This window comes from Pipistrellus kuhlii, unplaced genomic scaffold (genome assembly GCF_014108245.1).
Source record: "Pipistrellus kuhlii isolate mPipKuh1 unplaced genomic scaffold, mPipKuh1.p scaffold_m20_p_31, whole genome shotgun sequence".
Classification (NCBI taxonomy): Eukaryota; Metazoa; Chordata; class Mammalia; order Chiroptera; family Vespertilionidae; genus Pipistrellus; species Pipistrellus kuhlii.
This window is the reverse complement of record NW_023425531.1, coordinates 6,391,222-6,409,109: the sequence shown is the minus strand read 5'-3', so window position 1 is coordinate 6,409,109 and position 17,888 is coordinate 6,391,222. Positions and strand designations below refer to the sequence as shown.

At 55.4% G+C, this 17,888-nt stretch overlaps 1 protein-coding gene across 5 annotated transcripts in view; it reads left to right on the top strand.

Annotated features, from left to right (window-relative positions):
* LMF1 (lipase maturation factor 1) overlaps positions 1–14,845 on the top strand; it is a 109,596-nt gene extending 94,751 nt beyond the window's left edge. For 3 of the 5 annotated variants that reach the window (XM_045570349.1, XM_045570350.1, XM_045570348.1), the window contains 5 exons: positions 8,388–8,571; positions 8,938–9,091; positions 9,388–9,571; positions 10,771–10,881; positions 11,356–14,845. In XM_045570349.1, the coding sequence (XP_045426305.1) occupies positions 8,388–8,571; positions 8,938–9,091; positions 9,388–9,571; positions 10,771–10,881; positions 11,356–11,814 (1,092 nt within the window). In that variant the 3' untranslated portion in view covers positions 11,815–14,845. Of the gene's footprint in view, positions 1–8,387; positions 8,572–8,937; positions 9,092–9,387; positions 9,572–10,770; positions 10,884–11,355 lie in introns of all 5 variants that reach the window. The other 2 variants (XM_045570351.1, XM_036460171.2) reach the window with 2 other exon arrangements.
* Positions 14,846–17,888: the final 3,043 nt, after the last annotated feature.

Sequence of the window (17,888 nt, the reverse complement as noted above, 5' to 3'; positions counted from 1 at the left end):
GCTTCAGATCTTTCTCTTTTTCACAGTTTTCAGCAGTTTGACTTGCTGTGCCATGGTGCGAATTTCTTTGTGTTTGTCCTGTTTATGATTTCTTAGGCTTCTCTGATCTCTGCATTTATAGTTTTCATCAAATTAGGAGGCTGTTTGGACATGATTTCTTCATCATTGTTCCTGCTGGCCTCCCCTTTCTGGGACATGAACCACACATGTTCAGAACAGAGTGCGTGTCCCCCAGGTCCCTGAGGGCCGCTCAGCTCTGTGCACTCTGTGCTTGAGTTGAGAGCGTTCTCACTCAGCACTAACTTTTCTTTGTGTCAGTTTAGTCTGAAGCCTCTCCATTTCGTATGTTACCTTTAAAAATCTCGGAGTAGCTCCAGCCGGGTGGCTCCGTCCTGTACACCAGAAAGGTTACAGGTTTCATCCCAGTCAGGCGTGTACCAGAGGCAACCGATCCACATTTCTCTCTTATAGCAATGTTTCAGGCTCTCTTCTCTGTGTGTCTCTCAAAAAGAAAACAGAAATCTTGAGTTACTTCTTGTTTCTTCTTCATCATTTTCCTATTTCTTTGTCATGATCATGTTTTCTTTTAAATCCTTTCATTGTTGACAGTAGCTGTTTTAGCATTCTCATCTCCTCGCTCCACATCATCTCCTGTTTCTGATTCTGTTTCATGAACCTGTCCTTTTCTCTAGCTGTGGCTTCCACGCTGCTCCTAACTTGCCTGTCTGTTAACTGTTGACTGGATACTGGCCATCGTGTTGTGGCGTTGAATGCTCTCCCGACGGACGGGCAGTTGATTTACCTGCAAGTCAGTTTCATCATCTTGACACTCATCTTCAGATCCTCCGAGTGGGTCTGAAACAGCCCTCACTGCAGGCTCGGTCCGCCTGCTTGTCGGACGGCACTGGGATCTCTGCTGCATCGATAGCTGGCTTCCCCGAGCTCTCTCCACGCGGGCTCATCAGAGCTCCAAGCCTCCACACCTGTGTGCGCTGGGCAGCTGCCAGCCCTCCGGGTGGTGCGCCGTGCCTGGCCCTGTGTGCCTGTGAGCACAGTGGTTGGCTCATGCTGTTCCTACACGGGGACTCAGACTGGTTCCTACAGCTCCTTGTCTGCGCGCTGCTGCTGTGCGGCGAGCTCCAGCCCTCGACCTACCCACCTTCGCGCTCTGCCTTCTCGGGCTCCCCCGTGTGTGAGCCTGCTAACCGCCTCCACACTGGGGCTGCCCTAGGTCTGTTTGTTTCCCTTCTCTCTCGAGTCGAGAGTCCTGTAGGGCCGAAGCCACATGTCACACAACAGTTGCTTCATCTGTTTTGTTCCCTATCCAGTTGTTTGTGTTGGCGGTGGAGGTTCCAGTACTACTTCCTCCCTCCTGGCCTGGAGCAGTCTCTGGTGGAGTTTTAACCTTGAACACTCTCATCCCCGGAATGCGGATCAGAGCCAGGAGGCAGACTAGGATGGCGCGGACCCGGGCCCTGCTTCTGGGGGTGAAGGAGGGTGGAGGTGGTGCGCGCGGCTGCCGCGCCTCTGTGTGGTTTGGGGGCACCCGGGTCCTTTTCTGACCAGCTCTGCTCCGCACGCCTGGGAGCGGGACCCAAGTGGCTTCAGGGAAGCAGGCAGGATGGGGAGCGGGAGAGGGCGCTGGTGCAGTTGTCTCAGTCCTTGTCCCCAGCAGCAGGTGTTTAGAGAGGGGACGGGGGGACGGGGAGGCGGGGGGACCGCACAGCCACGTTGCTCGGTCCTCAGCTGGGAGCCAGACGTAGAGGCTGTGTCCTGATTGTCCTTCCAAACATTCCGTTGCTGCCAAGAAGCCCCATGACTGCACAGATGTGCCTGCCCCGCCCGCCATGCCCAGCCGATGTGGTTCACAAGAGGTGGACGAGTGGCCCTCTCTGTGCCCTCACAGGAGCCCCATGTGGCAGACCTAGAACAGAAGGCCGTCCTTCGCCCAGAGCGCGCCAGCACTGCTCAGGGCCTGGGTCTCCATTTTCAGACGAGAGGCTCGGCCCTACTTGGACTACCTTTCCCATGGTTTCCCTCTTTGCTTTTTTATTCCTTTTTTATAGTTTCAGTCTAAATGTTTGTTTTGTTTTCACTCCGATTCATCCATGAAAATGAGAAACTGCCCGACTGTGAGGGCTGCGCCTCACTCCTGTGATCCGTCCTGTAGCCGAGGCCCGGCTGCTCCTGCGTCGGGAGTCTCGGTTCTGTCTCTTCACATCACTCTTCTCCTGGAAAGCTGGTCACAAAGCCAGCGACCTGGCTGGACCTGTCTCGTTTCCCTCATCGGTTCTTCCGTTTCTGCACACGTTCAGGCCGCGTTTCTCCAGTCAGCTTTCCCACCACTGGCTCAGGCCTCAGCAGTCCCATCTGCTGTGCACGTGTTGCAGTTCCTACGCTGTGCCCCCTGTTACAGCGGGTGTGGCTGAATAACGCCTTACTGAGTGGGGTCTTCCATATTAGCGGGGTTTTGGCCTGTGTTTCTCCGCACGCCTCTCCCTGCACCAGGCCTTCTGGGTCTCCGAGGAGCCGTGACTGGGCCTCAGTGCATGTGCTGGGGGGCCAGGCCAGCAGGCCCATCACAGTGGGCTCCCTGGGCAGGTCAGCACCCAGTCAGCCACCAGCCCGCCCTAAGTCTTTTTTTTTTTTAATATATTTTATTGATTTTTTACAGAGAGGAAGGGAGAGAGATAGAGAACTAGAAACATCGATGAGAGAGAAACATTGACCAGCTGCCTCTTGCACACCCCCTACTGAGGATGTGCCCGCAACCAAGGTACATGCCCTTGACCAGAATCAAACCCAGGACCTTTCAGTCCGCAGACCGACGCTCTACCACTGAGCCAAACCGGTTTGGGCCGCCCTGCTAAGTCTTGCAGGTCATGGTGGCCCTGTCTGCCGGTGGCCCTGTCTGCCGGTGGCCCAGACGAGCCCTCAGGGTAGAGGTGGGTGTGGCACTTCGCCCAGAGGGCAGCTGCCGCAGAGGACAGGGCACCACAGGACAAGAGGGCTATCAGGTGGAACAGGTGTCTTCAAACTACGGCCCGCGGGCCACATGCGGCCCGCAGAGGAGTCTGATCCGGCCCGCCAGGTTTTTTGGGCAGTGAGCGCAGCCGAGGTGTTACAGTAGGAATTAGTAGTTCATATAGTCCGGCCCTCCAGCTCTCTGAGGGACCGTGATCTGGCCCCCACTTTAAAAAGTTTGAGGACCCCTGACCTGGTGGAGAGTGTGAGGACAGGCAGCTGCCGAATCCCTCAGTTTCCTGCAGGGCCTGCTCCGAGGGCGGGTGTGAGGTGGTTCCCCCCAGGCCTGTACCCCGTCGCCCTCCCAGCACAGGAGGACAGTGTCCCGGCCGGACCAGAGGAGAGCTTCTGGAACCAGGCCTCCTGAGGCCTGTGGGCACCAGGGGCAGGAGCTGGTTGTCCGCCCTCCATCTCCCTCCTGCAGCACCTTCGCTGAGGCTGAGGGCAGCTGTGGAGCATTTCTAGTGGAAGGGAAGCCATGCTCTGGGCTCCTTGGCTTTGGCAGCCATCTAAGCTGTGAGCTGAGCAGGGAAGGACCGTCACTGCTTTCTCAGCACGCGCCCCAGACAGCAGCCCCTCAGGGTGGCGGCTGTCCTGTCCTGTCCTAAGGCACAGTGGCCTTAGCCACATGGCTGAGCCAGAGACAGGACTCCAGTGCTGCAGCCACGCTGTCCACTGAGCCACTGAGCCACGCCCGACAGCGTGAGGCATTTACCAGAAAGTGCAGGGCAACCAGCTCCTGAGCAGCCAAAATGCCAGAGAGGGGAACGTCTGTGACATCGTCCCTGCAAGTCGCCAGCACAGCTGGGAGAGGTCTGTGGGGATAAAAACTGAGGTCGGACTCATAGGAGGAGGGACAGTGAGAGGTGTGCTCTCCCCTCCTGGGCGAGGTTGGCTTAGAGACCAACCACAAGGGGATGTGAAAGAGGCTGGCGCTGGAGTGGCCGAAGGGCTCGGTCCCAGCCCCACACCTTGTCCCGGGGTGGAAGAGGGGGCTGGGGTACGGGCTCTGACCCCACCTGCCACCTGCACGGTTCCTGCAATAGCCACCGTACAGGCGCCCAATGCCCAAGCTGTCGGGAGCCTGTGGCACTCCACAGACACAGGAAGAAGCTCGCCGGCCCCGGGCAGGTACAGGGGCGGCCGTGTTTTGGCATGGGGCTTGTTAATATGGGCAGCGAAGAATAAGAAATAATGTTGGGGGCCCAGAGCCAGGAAAACTAGTTTTCCAGATTAATGCAGGGAGAGCTGTGAATCCAGTCTCGTGTCACACATCATAAAACTCCATCGTGATCCATAAAACTGACAAGACCCATCGAAAGCCTGGCTCCTCCGCAGCCCCTCATTAGGCCATCGTCTGTGACCTCGTGTTCCTCCAGACTGCTGGGATCAAGACCAGCTTTCAGCACCATGCAGGAAGTGAGGGGCGGGGCATCGGCCATGGAGAAGGGCGACTGGGGCTGGGCCACACAGAGATGACAGTCCCTGCTGCCCTCCGAGGAGGAGTGCCCTTGGGGCAGGTGGGCAGCCGTCACCCCCGCGCCCGTCACCTCCCCTCTTTCTGTGCTGCTCCCTCTCCGCGTTTCCGCAGTAACAGCACAGACCCGCTGGCTGCTCTCCGGGATTCACACACACCTGTCACGTCACCTGGTGGGAGGCGGTGTCTGTCTGCTTAGTGACTGTTACCGTCTTGTTTCTTTCAAAATGTGTTCGCTTGTGTAGGTATGAGGATATTTACACGTTGAACTTCATGAAATTCCGTTTATTTGTTCTTGTTTCTTCTTTTTCTCAAAGCCCCTTCTTTTTCTCAAAGCCCCTTCTGAAGTGTGTCCTTCTGGCCACTTCCCTCACGTGACCCACGCCCGTCCTCGTTCGGTGCCGCTTCTGTCTCCTTTGTTTCGTGTGTGTTGCTGGCCTACGGGGGCGGCTCCTCCAGCTCCAGGCTCTTGTTTCCTCTTTTCTGAGGCCGGGGCAGCTCATCTCCCTGCAGGCATTGTGTGTCCACCGCGGACGGTCCACCCCCTCACCTCCCAGCACCCCTGGCTCTGCCCCCTCCTTTGCCCAGTCACCCTGGACTCCTGATCCGTCCTGGTTGCTCCCACTCCCTGCATCTCCTGGAAGGTGTGGCCACCTTCCTGCTCTTCCTAGGACTTGGGACTCGCGCTGTAGGCATGGCCGCCGCTCGCCCTCATCCTCTCCCTCCTCCTGGGCTGGTTCCTGGGCCTGCAAGGGAGCTGGTAGGGTTGAATCACACTGAGTTTCCACAAGGAGAGGAGAGTTCTGAACTTCACCTCACACCACACGTGGAAAACTAACAAATGGATCGGAGTTCCAGCCTGGCCGGGTGGCTCCACTGGTTGGCATGTTCTCATGCACTGAAAGGTTGTGTGTGCAAGTCCTGGCCGGGGCCTGTGCGGAGACAACCAGGCTATGTTCTCTCTCCCTTCCTCTCTCTCAAATCAAACATATCCTCGGGTGAGGTGGTTTTTTTATAGGTCAGAGCTCTACTTGCAAACCTTTTAGAAGACCTTTATAACCTTGGGGAAAAGATTTCTTAGATGGGACACAAAAGCACTAATTGTAAACTTTTTTAAAAATTGATAACTTGGACTTCACAAAAAAGTAAAACTTCAACCTCTTCCAAAGATACCATAACCAAAATAAAAGGGCAGGCCACACCAGCTGGCAGAAACATCACAGCATAGGCATATGGGACAGAGGGCTTCCACAACCCAAGGCATCGGCCAGCTGTTTATGTTTTAAATGGGGAGAAACTTGAACAAGCACTTCACAGAGAACATGTGAAGTCCAGCGAGCACAGACAGAGACTCTCAAGGTCGCTGCCAACAGGAAACAGCAGGTAAGATCAGCCAGCTTCTGTCACAGGCCCAGGGCAGGACTCGGCGTCAGACTGCCACATGACCCCAAACTTGTCAACACCTCTGCGTAAATATTCGTGTAGACTTGGACAGGAAGACACCCGCAGATGTCCTCTGAGGGGTGTGGGATGCCCTGAGGCCTCCCCTCAAGGGAAGACCATTCACACTCTGTGCTACCAACCACCCAGCAACAGGGCACACAAAGGTGCTCTCTTCAGGAGTGCCCTTGAGAAGGAACTTCCGGGAGTTCTGGCTGGCAGGCGGCTCCAGGATGTGGCCCTGCGACAGCTGGGCGTGGGAAATCCCCTTGCTGTCAGTACCTCATCCATTCATGGCCTTAGTTCGTGGACAGAAGCCTCAGGCGATTGGGGGTGGTTCTGATCGGAAAGCCTCTGGATCACTGAGTTGGTGCCATGCCAGAGATGAACCCAGCGGATCTGGGACACAGAGCAGCCTCTCCTCCCTGGTCACCATTTCAGTGGGATTTAGGGGACATGCCAGTTTCTCACCGAGCATCATCCAGGGTCACCATGGGCCTGGCATCAGAAGCACCTGGGCAGCTCGAGGCCTCTGAGGAGGAGCAGTGACCAGCCTCTCAGACGGCTGCCCAGCAGACAACCCAGCCTTGGCCCTGTTCCTGTGGCCACTGAGAAAGTACAGGAAGTTGGGCTTCATCTAAGCCGTGTCCAAAGGTAGCTCAACACACAGCCCCCTAAGAACCTGTTATACCCATCCCAGGGTGCCCAGGCACGTGCATCCCCATCTCCCCCATCCCTGATAGAGAGAGCAGTGAACCCCACCTACCTCTCACAAGACCCAGGCACAGTCCTGACATCAGAGCCCCTCCCTGGAAAGGAGCCCAGGCTGTAGGACCCTACCCTGGGCCTATATCCTATCTAATAAAAGAGAAACATGCAAATTGACCGTACCTCTGCTACACTCACTAGCAATGCCCACCAGCCAATCAGGAGCTAGTATGCAAAGTAACCTGGCCAAACAGCCACGGAGCTTGAGCAAGCAGGAGGCTTGGATTGCCCCCGGCGATGAAGAGAGCCAACCTTCCCCCACTGTGGCCTGCCCTGGCCTCCACTCAATTATAGAAGTTTCAATTATAGAAGATAAATAAATCCCAACAAAGATGGCCACAGCCACAGAGCTGGAGCCAGCTGGAGGCTTGGGTTGCCCCCGGTGATGGAGGAAGTCAAGTTTCCCCCACCCTGGCCTCCACTCAAGGCTACAAAGTTTCAATTATAAGATAAATAAATCCCAGACACCTGGGCCTCCGCTTTGGTTCCTGGTGGTCGTGGCTGGCCTGCAAACCACCACAGGCCCCTTTCCCAGGCCACCCCAATCCCCAAGGGAACCCCCACCCTGATCATGGACACCCTTCAGGGCAAACCAGCCAGCCCCCACCCATGCACTAGGCCTCTATCCTATCTAATAAAAGAATAATATGCAAATGGATTGTCATTCCCACACACAATATGGCTGCCCCCATGTGGGCACAAGATGGCTGCCACAAGATGCCCATCAGGGGAGGACAGTTGGGAGGGACAAGGCCTGCAAGGGAGGTCAGTTGAGGGCAATCAGGCCTGCAGGAAAGGGCAGTTGCGGGGGAAACAGGCCTACAGGGGAGAACGGTTGGGGGCAACTAGGCTGGCAGGGGAGGGCAGTTAAGGGTGACCAGGCTGGCAGGGGAGGGCAGTTAGGGGCAATCAGGCTGGCAGGGGAGCAGTTAGGCATCTATCAGGCTGTCAGGAGCATGGTTAGGGGATGATCAGGCTGGCAGGCAGAAGCAGTTAGGGGCAATCAGAAGGCAGACAGGTGAGATCAGGCCTAAACAGGCAGTTGGACATCTCTCAAGGGGTCCCAGATTGGAGAGGGTGCAGGCTGGGCTGAGGGACATACACACATTCCCGTGCATGAATTTCATGCACCAGGCCTCTAGTTGATTAATAATCACCGTAACAACTGCACCAAACACAGACCACAGCATCAAACAGTACACGTGTGACTGTGCAGTTCTGGAGGTCAGAAATCTGGGCAGCCTTGGCTATGGCCTCAAATAGTTTCAGAGGCAGCATAGAGGTGTCAGCAGACTGGGCCCTCACTCCTACAGAGGGCGCTGGGAAGAGTCTGCCTTCAGGGTCATTTGGGGCATGGTCATCCTTGGGCCAGAGGTCTAGGGAGGCCAGGTGTGCAACCTGTTGGGGGGGAGCAGGGCCAGGACCATGGTCGCCTGCCATGTTGGTCTCCTGGGAAATAGCACAGGCACCCGCGTGTGCTTCCGGGAAGAAACCGGAATTCCTCCACCCCACACCTCTGGGTTGCCGGGACTCTTGTGAGTGGCTGGGTCCTGGTGGAGTAGGTGGAGCACAGGCAGCTGGAGGGGACATGTAGGCTGCCACCAGCACAAGCACACCAAGCCCCGAGTTTGGGGCAGGCAGCTGTCCTCGGTCTCGCTCACACTGCTCCGTCCCTCAGGTGGTCCTCATTGTCAGCGGGAACCTGAGCTTCCTGAACTGGCTGACCATCGTGCCCAGCATCGCCTGCTTCGATGACGCCACCGTGGGGTTCTTATTTTCCTCCGGGCCTGGCAGCCTCAAGGACCAAGTCCTAAAGATGCAGGAGGAGGAAGCCCGGGAGGCCCGGCCTACGCCGACATACGGTGGGTGGACACCTGGGGACATGGACAGAGACTTTTACTCCTGACCCAGGATAGCTGGTCCCCAGAAGTGCTGGCCCATTCTTACTGAGCGATAGCCAGGCCCACCCCATAAGGGCAGTTGTCATGACTCAGTTTCCACATCAGCCTCAGAAAGTGTCCTTGGCTGGGGGAGATGGGAGCTGTGGGCAGACTCCCAGTCGGGGCCAGCGGCACCACCCTCAGCCGTGAGCTCAGAGGGGCCAGGCAGAGGCCAGGGTCTGGAGGGCCCACTGACGGGGCATGGGACAGCCTCATTTCCTCCCCGTGGTTGGGGCCCCGGCCCAGGGGGCGGAAGCTTACCTACTGCCCCCCTCTCTCTGCGCCCAGGCTGCATGGTGCGGCAGGCAGCCAACCTGGCCCTGGGTGTCCTGCTCGCCTGGCTCAGCATCCCTGTGGTCATTAACTTGCTGAGCCCCAAGCAGGTCATGAACACCTCCTTCAACCCCCTCAGAATCGTCAACACATACGGAGCCTTTGGAAGGTACTGTGATTGCCAGGGGTCCCGTCTCGGCTGCCTCTCTGGCCTGGGTGTGGTCTCTGCTCTCCATCCACCACATGGAGACCCCAGGGAGGCCCTGCCCTGACCAGCCAGGTGGGCACTCTTGGCCAGGGTGGGGTTGAGGGGTCTGCTCTCCCTCCCCCGAGGCCAGCCCCCACCTGCTCCTGCTCCGTCCACAGCCACAGCTCCAGCCCCACCTGGTCTGCTCTGGGCGGAGAGGCAGCCACCGCCTGCAACTGCACAGAGCCCAGCCCGCCCTGACTTGGTCTCCCCGACAGCATCACCAGGGAGCGAACAGAAGTCATCCTGCAGGGCACGGCCAGCCCCAACGCCAGCGCTCCAGACGCTGTGTGGGAGGACTACGAGTTCAAGTGCAAGCCGGGTGACCTGAGGAGACGGCCATGCCTCATCTCCCCCTACCACCACCGCCTCGACTGGCTCATGTGGTTCGCAGCCTTCCAGGTAAGGCCCTCTTCTCCCGCTCCGCCATCTCCCTGAACCCCATGTCCCATGCTCACTGTGGACTCAGGCTCCAGCCACTCCAGCATCCCCAAGGCTACGGTCCCTCCAGTAGAGTCTGAGGCTGTAACGGAGGTGTCAGCAGGCTGGGCCCTCAGTGGGTACACTGGGGCCCCTCCAGGGCAGGTGGGGTGCTGTCAGACCCCGCCGGAAACAGTGTCATAAGCCACTCACACTCAGCCCTGGGTGCCCATGCAGCCCCGACTCTGACCAGCCTCACACGACCCACCTGGGCCCTTGAGGACATGGAGGTCAGGCTGGATTCCTGGTGGGGGCATCAGCTATGGAGCAGCTTCATCCACTCTTGCCCCAGGCCGAGAGGCAGGGCTCACCGCACTGTCAGGCCTGAGATCGGGGCTGCGTCTGAGGCCAGGGAGTAGCATACACGACACTCTCCCGGCTCCCACCCTCCTGGGGCAGGGTCTTCCCCTGAGCAGCTGGCACCCAGGCTCACATCCGGCTGTGTGGGGGTCAGAGGCCAGGCATCCTCCCGGCCTCTCCTGAGCGCTGCTGCACCCGCAGGCTCTGCCTCTGCACATGGGTCCCCTCAGGCAGGGTCCCCAGGGCCTCTCTCAGATGCCCTCGCACAAGGACCAGGCGCCACAGCCAGCTTCTCAGCGCCTTCACCACAAAAGTCACGACAGACATTAGCTCAGGCCAGAGAGCCCGGAGGTGCCGCATCTGCTGACCCATCTCCCAGGTGACAGCCTCAGGAGGGCTCCCAGGTGGCTAAGCTCAGAGGTGAGCTGGCCTGGCTGGGCCCTGTGCCTGCTGCATCCGAGGTACCCAAGGGCAGGACAGGGCGGGGGACCCGGCACACGACAGAACAGCTCACACCCATCGGGCTGACGGGTGATAACAGAAGCTGGCAGCCCCTCTGGGGGAACCTAACCCAAAGCAATGGGGTGTGGCCCCCAAGCAGCCACTGACCTCACTGCAGTGAGACACCCAGGACAGCAGCCTGAGGGAGTGACTGACCGACCGGCCGGGCAGGGCCCTCTGGAGGGCGAGAGGGAGCCGAGAGCGTGCCCTCCCTGAGGTTCCTGCCCACAACAGGGCTCAGGCTGGTGGCCTGGTCCTGTGGGCACCCAGTGCCAACCCAGGGGCCGCGGCCCAAGCACCCCTCCTCTTCTTGCCCCCAGACCTACGAGCAGCACGAGTGGGTCATCCACCTGGCGGGCAGGCTCCTGGCCAACGACGCCGAGGTGCTGTCCCTGCTGGCCCTGAACCCCTTTGCGGACAGGGCCCCCCCCAGGTAAGACCCTTCTCCCAGACGGGACCCCACCCACAGTGGCTTCAGCTGCCTCTCCTGGCTGCTCCCCCAAATGCAGAATGTGTTCTGGGGGCCAAGCCCCACTCCTGGGAGTGTGCCAGGTGCAAAGATCCATAGGCCCTCGGGCCGCGACCCCTTTCCTAGCACCGCTCACCCGCTGGAAGGCTTCTGGGAAGGGGGTGGGCCCTCTATAGCCAGTCCCAGCCTCCGTCCTGGTGGCTCTGGAAGCTGCCACCCAGCACTCAGCCTTCCTGGAGGCCAAACACGGCCCCTGGGCCAGGGCCTGGTGGTGATGGGGACTCCTCAGGGGTCCCTCCGGCCCCCTGAGCAGCCTCTCACACGCAGGAGCGCCTGGACAGACACAGCCCCTCCTGAGTGCGAACCTGGGCCCTGAGCCCAGGGCCCCTGGAGGCTGCCGCTCTGGGGGAGCTGCAGGCTGACAGTCCTCTCCCTGCAGGTGGGTCCGGGGAGAGCACTACAGGTACAAGTTCAGCCGCCCCGGGGGCCTGCACGCCGCAGATGGCAAGTGGTGGATCCGGAAGAGGATCGGCCCCTACTTCCCGCCTCTCAGCCTCCAGAACCTGAAGGGCTACTTCAGGTCACGGGAGTGGCCGTTCCCAGCACCGGCAGAGAAATAAAGTGGGAAGACATTAGCACCCCCGCACCGCCACCTGCACCAGATGTCCAGGAAAGCAAGCCAGGGGTGGCATTGGGGGTCTGCTGGGGTTGTGGGTGGCCATGTCTGCTTTCCTCATCCCTCACAGTGGGTCCCCAGGAACCCTGGTCATCTCCCTTGTCACAGGCCCCAGACATGGGCGTTCCAAGGGAGCTGTGGCTGATCCAGCACCCACTACCCGGAGCTCGGTTCCCCCATTGGCCATGGCCGGGCCAGGAGGCTCCCTCAGGGTCCTAGGCACCTGGGCTGCTGGTCTACAGCAGGCCAAGCCCCTGGTGTGCACCTGGTATGGCGGTGAGGAGTCCTCGCCCCCTGCCTCTCCTCCACTGCCCCTCACCTTCCCCCCCGGGGTTGGCTCCCACCACATCCAGAACAGACTGAGGGGAGAAGCCAAGACTTCCAATCCCCCTCATGCCCACCCCTCCTCAACCCCCCCCCTCCACACACACACCCCCCACAGCTGGTCTGGGCCCTGCTTCCTCCCCAGAGGCCAGCATCCAGAGCCCTGTGTCCCCCCACAGTGAGCGAAGTGCATCCTCGTGTCCCCTGTGACCGCGTCTCCCCAGCCCACCATGGCCTCCTGCTGCTGACCTGCGGGCAGCGGACAGCAGAGCTGCAGGCCCAGCCTGGGTGCTGGGGCGGCAGGGTCCCCACGGAGCGGCTCTGAGGCCCAGTTGTCAGAAGTTAAAGTGGACTAATTATGTTTTGCTTGGCAATCCAGGGGCTCCGTGGCAGTGAGAACTGGGTGCAGCCCAGAATCTTTGCTGCCTGACGTGAGTTGTGAGTGAACAGGGTAGGGTCCTGCCAGACAAATAAGCTGGCACCCAGTGGTGCCGCCCCGGCCCCGCTCAGCCAGGGGCCAGGGGCCAGGGGCCAGGGGTGCTGGCAGCCTTCCCTCCTCCCCTCCCTCCCGCCCACCCCCACCCGCCAGCCCTGGCCGTCCTGCAGAGTGCCGGAGAGGTGGTGCCGGCCAGGAGGCTGGCTGAGGTGGCACAAGCACAGGTCTGTGTGGAGCGGCCCCCTGCCGCCTGGGGGGCCGGCCCAGGTGCCAACAGAGAGGCCGTGTTCCTGCTCACAGGGAACAGGCGCCCTGTGTCTGAGCGGACAGACAGGGCCTCAGACGGGGAGCCTGGAGCCAGCAAGTCTGCCCGCGGCAGCCAAGCGCCAGCCACAGCCCGGCAGCCCTTCCTGGGGGGTCGTCCTGGGGGCTCTGCCAATGGGTGGGGGCACCAGGGGGCCTGAAGAGACCCTGTACCTCGGCTCCGGTGGTTCTGCACACTCCCTACCCGACCTCAGAGGCCTCCCTGCCAGGGGCCATGGTGGTTCACCCCTCCCCTCAGCCCCTCCCGGGCTTGTTACCACCGGGGCTGGACAGGGGAGCCCTAGGACCCCGCACTGCTGACTATGGACTCCTCTGGGCCCCCATCCGGCCATGCCCCCAAGCCTCCAGAACCCCCTAAGACACACACAGGAGGGGATGTTTGGGTGGGGGCAGGGCTGGAGCCAGTGACCAAGTGTCATAGGAGGCCCCTTGGCTCAGGCCCTCAGGAACCAGGCAGCCCTGTCCCCATCCTGGGACAGGACACATCGCTCACCTGCACATCACAGGTGACTCCAGGTCCAGGTTGTGAGGGCGCAGTGGCCGGTTCTGACCCAGGAGGAACCACCAGACCTGTTTCTCCCACAGCCTCTCCTCCTCCCAGAGACACGGTGCCCCCCACCCACCCACGTCTGTCCAGCCTTTGGAGCCTGTCCTACGGCCACTCCCTCCCATCAGAGGGAGTCCACTAGACCCTTCCTCCACTCAGAACCCTCCCACAGCCCCACCTGCTGAGCATGAATCTGGATCACTGCCCATTACCTCAGCCACATCTGCATCCTCTTCTTTCCTCACACCTGCCCATGTGTCAGGCCTGCCCTCACCGGAGCCCAAGCTGCTCCTGATCACGCTCTAGGCTGGTGGGGATCTGGGCCTGCTGCCCCAGTGCCAGTGGCACTAATACAGGTCTTCTGGGTAAGCCATCCATCTACTGTCAGAAAAAGGCCCCAACACTTCACATCTGCTCCACCTGGCACTGCCCTCTCTCCAGCCTCACGAGGATCTGCTGTTTCTTGGTCAGCCCAAAAGGAACGGGGGGGGGGGGGGGGAGACAGGTGTTCAGGGACATGAGGCCGGGGTGTTAGCCCCCCCTTACCTCCAGACAGCTGAGTCAGAGAGAATGGGGGCATATCCTTCCCCTTTCGCTCACCCCTCTGAAAACACCTAGGTAGAGATCTCTGCCCCACCAGACGGAAAGCACAGCACCTGGAACATGCCAGAGTTCCACAGGGAGGACCACCTGTGCCACTGCCTCCGCCAGGATGTGAGACGGGACTCTAGACACCAAGGCATCACCCATCAGACAGTGTTGTGTTCCGATGGCCCCCTGGGCTGGCCGTTAGCCCCACCCAGAGCAGCAGGCTTAGCCAGCAGCCTGTGCAGGGAGGACTCACACCCTGCCTCCCCTCCTGCTCTAGCAACCAGACGAGGGGCACAGGGCACAGCTCCATGGCACATGAGGCAGGGTGTGTGTGAGCCTTCACCAAGCCAAAGGGGCTCTTGGTGTCACATTTGCTGGGATGGTTTTTCACTCACTTAAAGGTGATAAAGTGCATTTTTTGGCACCTGCTTAGGCCAAGCATGTGCTCCCCTCAACCTTGCTCAGGTGAGACATTCGTCCTCAGGGATTCAGTTCCAGTGCCACTAGGTAAGGTGGAACTCAATATATCAGCCAACCAACTTCAAAACTGCTAACATGATCAACAAAATTGGCATGTCTTTAACTTGATTGATAAAGAGAGGAGATGCAGATAACATTTTTAAAAGTGAGGGCATTACTACCGACCATACAGAAATGAAAACAGTACTATGAATAAGTATGTGCCAACAAATTAGATAACTTAGATGAGATGGACAAATTCCTAGACACACAAACTACTAAAAGTGACTCCGAAAGAAGCAGAAATTTTGAATGGATCTGTAAGGTGTAATGAGCTTGAATCGATAATCCAAAAACCTCCCAACAGAGAAAAATACTGGGCCTGAGGCTTCTACCAAGAATTTAAAGAACACTAATCCTCAAGCTCCTCCACAGACTTAGGAGGGAACACATAACTCATCCTGTGAGGCCTGCGTTACCCTGATAGACAGATACCAATATCCTTTGATAATATAGATGCAAATATTCTCAACAAAAGAACTAGCAAAACAAATCTAACAACATATTAAGGTCATACACCATGACCAAGTGGGAACTATCCGAGGAATGTCAGAGTGTTCAACATAAAATCAATTGACACAAAACACCACGTTAACAGAATACAGAGTGGGGGAAGCCACATAACCATCTCAATTGATGCAGAAAGCATTTGACAAAATCCAACATGCTTTCATAATAAAAATCACTCATAAAACTAGGAGTAGAAGGGGACTCCTTAACAAAAAGGCATTTATGAAAAATCCGCAACTAACATCATAATGGTGAAAAAGAACAGGACCAAGACAAAGATGCCCACTGCCATTCACCAGGAGTGAAATTATCTCTAATCACATGACATGATCCTATGTACAGTCATGGATTTTGTTACATCTCAGAGTACCCTTACACAAATCTAAATGGCACAGCCTACTACATACCTGTTGCTCCTAGGCTACGAATCTGCGTAGCATGTTATACAAAGTAACCAGAGATTAAATCAAGCTCAGGACAAAATGATGCACTCGAGAGGCGACAAAGTGTATGAGGTATGCTGTTTTCCAGCCAACGTTGTATGTGTGTGTGTGTGTGTGAGAGAGAGAGGGAAAGACAGAAATATCATTGTGAGAGAAACACATCAATTGGATGCCTCCTGCATGAGCCCTGACCAGGACCTGGGCCGGGGAGGAGCCTGCCACCAAAGAGACCTTGACTGGAATCAAACCCTGGACCCTTTAATCCATAGGCTGACTCTCTATTCACTGAGCTAAACCAGCTAGGGCCAGCCAATTTTTTGTTTTATGTCAAAAGAATAGACTCTAATGATGAAATATATATTATAGTAAGTACATAAACCAGGAACATAGTCATTATTACCAAGTATTATCTATCTAACATAATTGTTTTTGCCATACTTTTATATCCTGTCATCACCACAAACAGTATGGTGTCACACATGACATCCAGGTGATAGGAATTTTTTGTCTCCATTATAAACTTGGGACCACCGTCATACATTTGGTCCATCATTATGTAGTGAATGACCAGAGAAAGTTCCAGTGATCCACAAAAACACATTAGTTAATAAACTAATTCAGCAAAGTTGAAAAGTACAAGATCAACGCACAAAAATCAGATGTGTTTCTATATTCCAGCAATGAACAATCACAAAAGGAAACTAAGGAAACAATTTCACTCACAATAGCACCCAAAAGAATAAAATACCTAGGAATAAATCTAACCAAGGAGGTGAAAGACTGTACTCTTAAAAACTACAAAACATTGCAAAAGAAGTTTAAAATAATCTAAATAAATGGAGAGGCATCTGTGTTCATGTGTTGGATGAGTTAATACTGTTCAGATGACACTACCCAAAGTGGTCTACAAAGTGAATGAAACTATCTAAATTCCAATGGCTTTTTGTAGAAATAGAAACAGACAGTCTTCAAGTTCATATGGGATTGCAAGGGCCCCAAATAATGAAAACAATCCTGGTGGAGGGAGGGAAGGGGGGAGTTGAAGGACTAACACTTCCTGATTTTAAAACTTGGTACAAAGCTACAGTAATCAAAACTGTGCTACTGACATAAGAACAGGCATATAGACCAGTGGTCAGCAAACTCATTAGTCAACAGAGCCAAATATCAACAGTACAACAATTGAAATTTCTTTTGAGAGCCAAATGTTTTAAACTTAAACTTCCAACGCCACTTCAAAATAGACTGGCCCAGGCCATGGTGTTTTGTGGAAGAGCCACACTCAAGGTGCCAAAGAGCTGCATGTGGCTCACAAGCTGCAGTTTGCCGACCACAGATATAGACCAATGGGAGAAAATGGAAAGCCTAGAAGTAAACCCTCACACATTTGCTCAAATTATTTCTGACAAGAGTACCAAGATGATTCAATGGGGAAAGGAGTCTTTTCAATACATTATGCTGGGGAAGGGGAGGGGGAAGGATCTAAACACTAAAGAATGAAGTTGAACCCTTACCTCACACAATATTCAAAAACTAACTCAAGTGGATAAAAGACCCAAACATAAGAACTAACACTATTAAAACTCTTGAAGGAAATAGGTAAATCTTCATGACCTTGTATTTGGCAATGGATCCTTAAATGTGATGCCAAAGGCAGGAGAAACAAAAGAAAAATTAGACTTCATCAAAATTTAAAACGTTAGTGCATCTAAGAATGTTATGAAGAAAGGACAACCAATAGAATGGGAGAAAATATTTGCAAGTCATATATCTTATAAGAGTCTAGTATTCACAATATATAAGGAATTCTTACAATGAAGCAACAAAAAGACAAACATCCCAATTTAAAAGAGCTTGAATAGACATTTCTCCAAAGAATACATACAAATGGCCAACAAGTACATGAAAAGATGCTCAGCATTCTCAGTCATTAGGGGAATGCACATGAAAACCACAATGAGATACCACTTCACACCCACCAGGATTGCTTTCTTTTTTTAAATAGAGAATAACAAGTGCTGGCGAAGATGTGGAGAAACTGGAACCTTTGTACATTGTGTGTGGTAATGTAAAATGGTATAGCCACTGTGGAAAATGGAAAGTTAAACATAGAATTACCATATGATTCATCAATATTTCTGGGTATACATCCAAAAAATTGAAAATATGAACTCGAGGAGATACTTGTTCACAACAGCATTATTCAAAATACTCAAAACAACCCAAATATCCACCAATAGGTGAATGGATAAACAGAATGTGATCTATCCATGCAATGGAATATTATTCGGCCACAAAAAGGAATAAAACATTGACACATGCTACAATGTGGGTAAACCTTGAAAACTATGTTCAGTAAAAGAAGCCAGACATGGAAGGTTGCCTATTATATGGTTCTACAAAATACCTAGAATAGGTACATCCATAAGGATGGAAAGATGAGTGATTGCCAGAGGCTGGGGGAGATAAGAATGGGGAGTAACTGCTAATGGGCACAGGGTTTCCTTTGGAGGGCATGAAATACTTTGGAACTAGATGGAAGTGCTGGTTATACAACACTGATGTACTAAATGCTGCTGATTACTCACTTCTCAAATGC